The sequence below is a fragment of the Cotesia glomerata genome, linkage group LG9 (genome assembly GCF_020080835.1).
Source record: "Cotesia glomerata isolate CgM1 linkage group LG9, MPM_Cglom_v2.3, whole genome shotgun sequence".
NCBI classification, from domain to species: Eukaryota; Metazoa; Arthropoda; class Insecta; order Hymenoptera; family Braconidae; genus Cotesia; species Cotesia glomerata.
The window spans coordinates 14,325,796-14,329,615 of NC_058166.1; the positions used below are offsets into that span (position 1 = coordinate 14,325,796).

Sequence of the window (3,820 nt, forward strand, 5' to 3'; positions counted from 1 at the left end):
AGTTTTATTAAACATATTGAGGTTTAAAAAGGAAGCTAGATAATTACGCTTGAGTAATGAAAATATCTAATAGTCATAAGAATAACTAAATCAATTAGTTATGTGAAGAATCGATTAACTGTAAAATAATTAATATGCATCTGAGTAATAAACTCTTCTCAAGTTAAGAATCTTAACTAAGTAGTTTCATAAAAATAATAAAACTATTATATTTAATGTCATTTAAAATGACTCTTAATATTAAAAAACGGATTTTTACAAATCAATCGGTGATTGGTAACTCTCGATCCATCTGATAATGTCATACAGAAAACATTTTCCCACTGATATTTCTTCACAAGGATATATATCGTATCGTCCTATTAGATTAATTATTTTAAATATACACGACATTAGCTTCTTAATTTCTTCAGGAGATATAGTGTCATAGTCTTGAGAATTTTGTTTTAGAATTTGGACAGCGCAGTCCAAGAAAAACGCTGAAATTTTTTTGGCGACTTTTTTCGGTAATTTATTCTGTTGAAAAAACAATTGATAGTTAATAATGAAAAGATTAAATAGTTTGTCTTAAAAATAAAAAAAAAAAAAATTCATTTACCAAAGCTGATGGAAAAACATGTTCCGGATTCCAATTATTGATGCAAGCGTGACAATCGCACCAATAGCTTCTTTCATTTTGTAATTCTTCTCTTCGCTTCGAAGTTGTCATGTCATGAAATTCTTGTCCGTAAGAAATAAACAACTGTTCACCTTTTTTTATAGGTTGCAGCGTTATGAATGTAGCCATATCAAGACACACAAAGTAACTCATATTAGGGTCACAACTGTGATTGTACAACGACTCTAGCGGATTTAACAGTCCACCACACTTTAGTAATTTGTTAGTACTTGGTACATGAATCTAAAAATTAAACAGTTGAAAAATTTAGTTTCATTTCGGTTTAATTGAACAGTTATAGAACTATAAAAAAATAAATAAATAATAAGTAGTCAAGTAAAGATAAAAATAAATACCGCGTATCCGTTAGTATTACTTAACACAGTATGATAGTAAAGTAATTTTCCAACAAAAACAGCATATTCATAGTTTCCTAATTCATCCATGTTCTTCATTTTTTTCCCAAAAACATCGCTCGTCAAAGCCATGAAATACATGTATTGTAAAGCTTTGCCGGCACATTGAACTTTGATTCGCGTATTCATCGGCCTCCGACATAATGGGTAAACACTTGCGTATTTCTTGTCATCGTAAATACCATTAGTGAAACTTTTCATAATAGAATCTGCAGACAAAAAAATTTTAAAGTAGAATAATGAGTCAAAATAAAATTTATAAGTTCTTACCTTCTGTTGAATCAATCTTTTGAACACTTTCATACAACGCTTTTACTGTTCCGAATTCTTTGATAGCTTTAATAAATAATCTCAAGCTCATAAGAATTATATCTTCATAATCATGAACTGAGGACAGTAAACCGTGTAAAATAGAACATTCTATGTCATGGTAATCTTTCCAGGCAACATTCCGACACTCTTCACTGCAATAAATAACGTTTGAACATTTATTGCAGGGAACAGATGACCAACAATGCTTTGAACAGTTCCAACAAAGTTTGAATCTGTATTCACTTGAAAGTACTAAGGCGTAAGCTCGTTTAACAGAAACTACTTCACCCGCCATCATGTCTCTAGTAGCTACGATATGACGTCCGAATTTTTCAGAATAGTTAATAGTAATAGCAGCTGAAGTATCTTTGATTATTGGATTATCGTTCGGAGGAGATGGCACAAACATTCGATTATCACGTTCTTTAACTGGTTTTTTATATTTTTTTGTTTTTAACTTATCAAGATTGTCCAAAAGCTTATTTTTTTCCTTGTCGTTCATTTTCAATGCCCATTGTCTAGCTTCATTTAAAGTATCTTCAATGTCTGCTGTTGGGTTTAAAGCAAGTAAATTTTTGGCTTTCCGAGCGAACAACGAAGCCTTCATGTTATCTGGATAATTAGCTTTGAGAGCATGCTCTATGTCTTTTAAAGATTCTCCATACATTGCCGCATTCGATAAAACTATTGAACGATTTGCGAAAGCATGTGCTAATAACTTCGATCCAGGCAGTGCTAGACTCATTGCAGTATTATAAACTTCGACTGTTTTTCCTAATGACATACTTGAAAAACCTTGTTTTGCTTTATCCAACATCCACTTAGCTTTTACATCACATTTAGGTTTTTTTAAGTCTCTTAAATTTGGCAATGCATCATGTCGTTCAACGTGCAGTTTTAAAGCGGCTCTTACAAAATCTTCATCAGTTTTAGCACCGGAAAAACGCTCAGCTACCAATAAGTCGATTTTCGTCACAAATTTATCCATCAAATCTCGGAGAGCAAATAAAAATATAATTAATAGAAAATATTACTTGCTAAAATTAATTCATCATTTACAAATATCAAATTTTATGAAAATTAAGTTAGGCGACATTGTAAAATTGTTATAATTTTTTTCATTGAAAAAATTATTGCACAAGAATTAAAAAAAAATTCTTTTGTTATAACTTTGAAAAACTGTAAAAGCAATTCGAAAAAAATATTTTTTAGTTCTAATTGAATAAATGATGCAAAAATCTAAAAATTAAAAACGTCGGCTAACTGTAGTATTATTCATATGTAACATTAAAAATAAGATTACCTTCCGAGAATTCCATTGTGTAAAACCTCAATTTAAAGACAAGTATAGAAATAATTTACTCTCAAAATTAAAGTGAAATAATTTCACTTGTGAATGTTATCAATAAACTATGACGTGATATTTAATACAGGTTACATTTTTCAATGAAACGCAATTAGTTAAATACCACTTTTCTTACGTGGTAAAACTATATTTATTAATTATAATGCATTTAAGTACTTTATAAAAACTCTTATAGAGAAGATAATATCAACTAATTGATATAAATTATTAATTTCTGTAATAATAAAAAAAATTCTTTATTTGATTGACGACGCTTGCTTGAAACTTGAGATGGAAGTAAAGTGACGGGGAAGGCTAAATCAAAACAATGGTTGTGTTAGTTGGCTTTGTTGGCTTGACTGGTGTTTGAAACTTAGTGGCGGTAAAATTATAAATAAGCAAATTTTTTGATTGTGTAATTCTGTTATTTAATAAAATTAAGTAAATTTTTTTTACATGTAACTTCACTTTTAAAAATGTCAAAAATATTGTATTACGCAAATTTATGCGTAACAATTTTCAATAAAAATATATTTACATTGTTATAACACTAACTTGGCAACAATCAAAACCAATTGAATACTTATAAAATTTTAACGACATATAAATGTTGATTGATAAAAATTAAACCGGATATTGAAGATGACTAACTAATTAGTAAATCTTTCTCAATTTTTTTATACTTATAAATACATTATTTTCATTCTTTTAATACTTATGTAGAAAATATATGCATGTGTGTATTTCCAGTCAATTATTTGGATGAATGCCCATAAGATCTACTGGTAAATGGAGGATTACATTGCATGTCACAATAAATTTACTTACTCATTTCATCTGCAAAAAAATTCATTACATTAGATAAATAATAAAAATTAGAATATTCCGGTAGAAAAACAAAATTTAATCACCATTTTTAACCACTGAATATAAGAGTACCATCCACTTTTTTAAAGTTACAAATTTCTTAAAAATAATAATAATACTAATTGATGGATTTAAGTCTGTGAAAGGTCTGATACTCTGGAGTATCATCAACTTTGTCAGAGTTGAATAAATATAAAATCAGAAATATAGTCCAACAGTTCC

At 28.6% G+C, this 3,820-nt stretch overlaps 1 protein-coding gene across 1 annotated transcript; it reads right to left on the bottom strand.

Moving 5' to 3' along the window:
• LOC123271574 (SET and MYND domain-containing protein 4-like) lies at positions 1-2,860 on the bottom strand. The gene is made up of 5 exons (XM_044737942.1): positions 2,690-2,860; positions 1,345-2,379; positions 1,015-1,283; positions 599-901; positions 1-516 (listed from the first exon to the last, which is right to left on the bottom strand). The coding sequence occupies exons 1-5, from the start codon at positions 2,703-2,705 to the stop codon at positions 256-258; spliced, it is 1,884 nt and encodes a 627-aa protein (XP_044593877.1). The 5' UTR covers positions 2,706-2,860; the 3' UTR covers positions 1-255.
• Positions 2,861-3,820: the final 960 nt, after the last annotated feature.

Excerpts from the sequence above, each read along its gene's own strand:
- LOC123271574 (XM_044737942.1), bottom strand. Across the intron at positions 902-1,014 it reads GTAATACTAACGGATACGCG|ATTCATGTACCAAGTACTAA; the intron begins GTATTTATTTTT and ends TTTAATTTTTAG. Across the intron at positions 517-598 it reads ATGTTTTTCCATCAGCTTTG|AATAAATTACCGAAAAAAGT; the intron begins GTAAATGAATTT and ends TTTTTTCAACAG.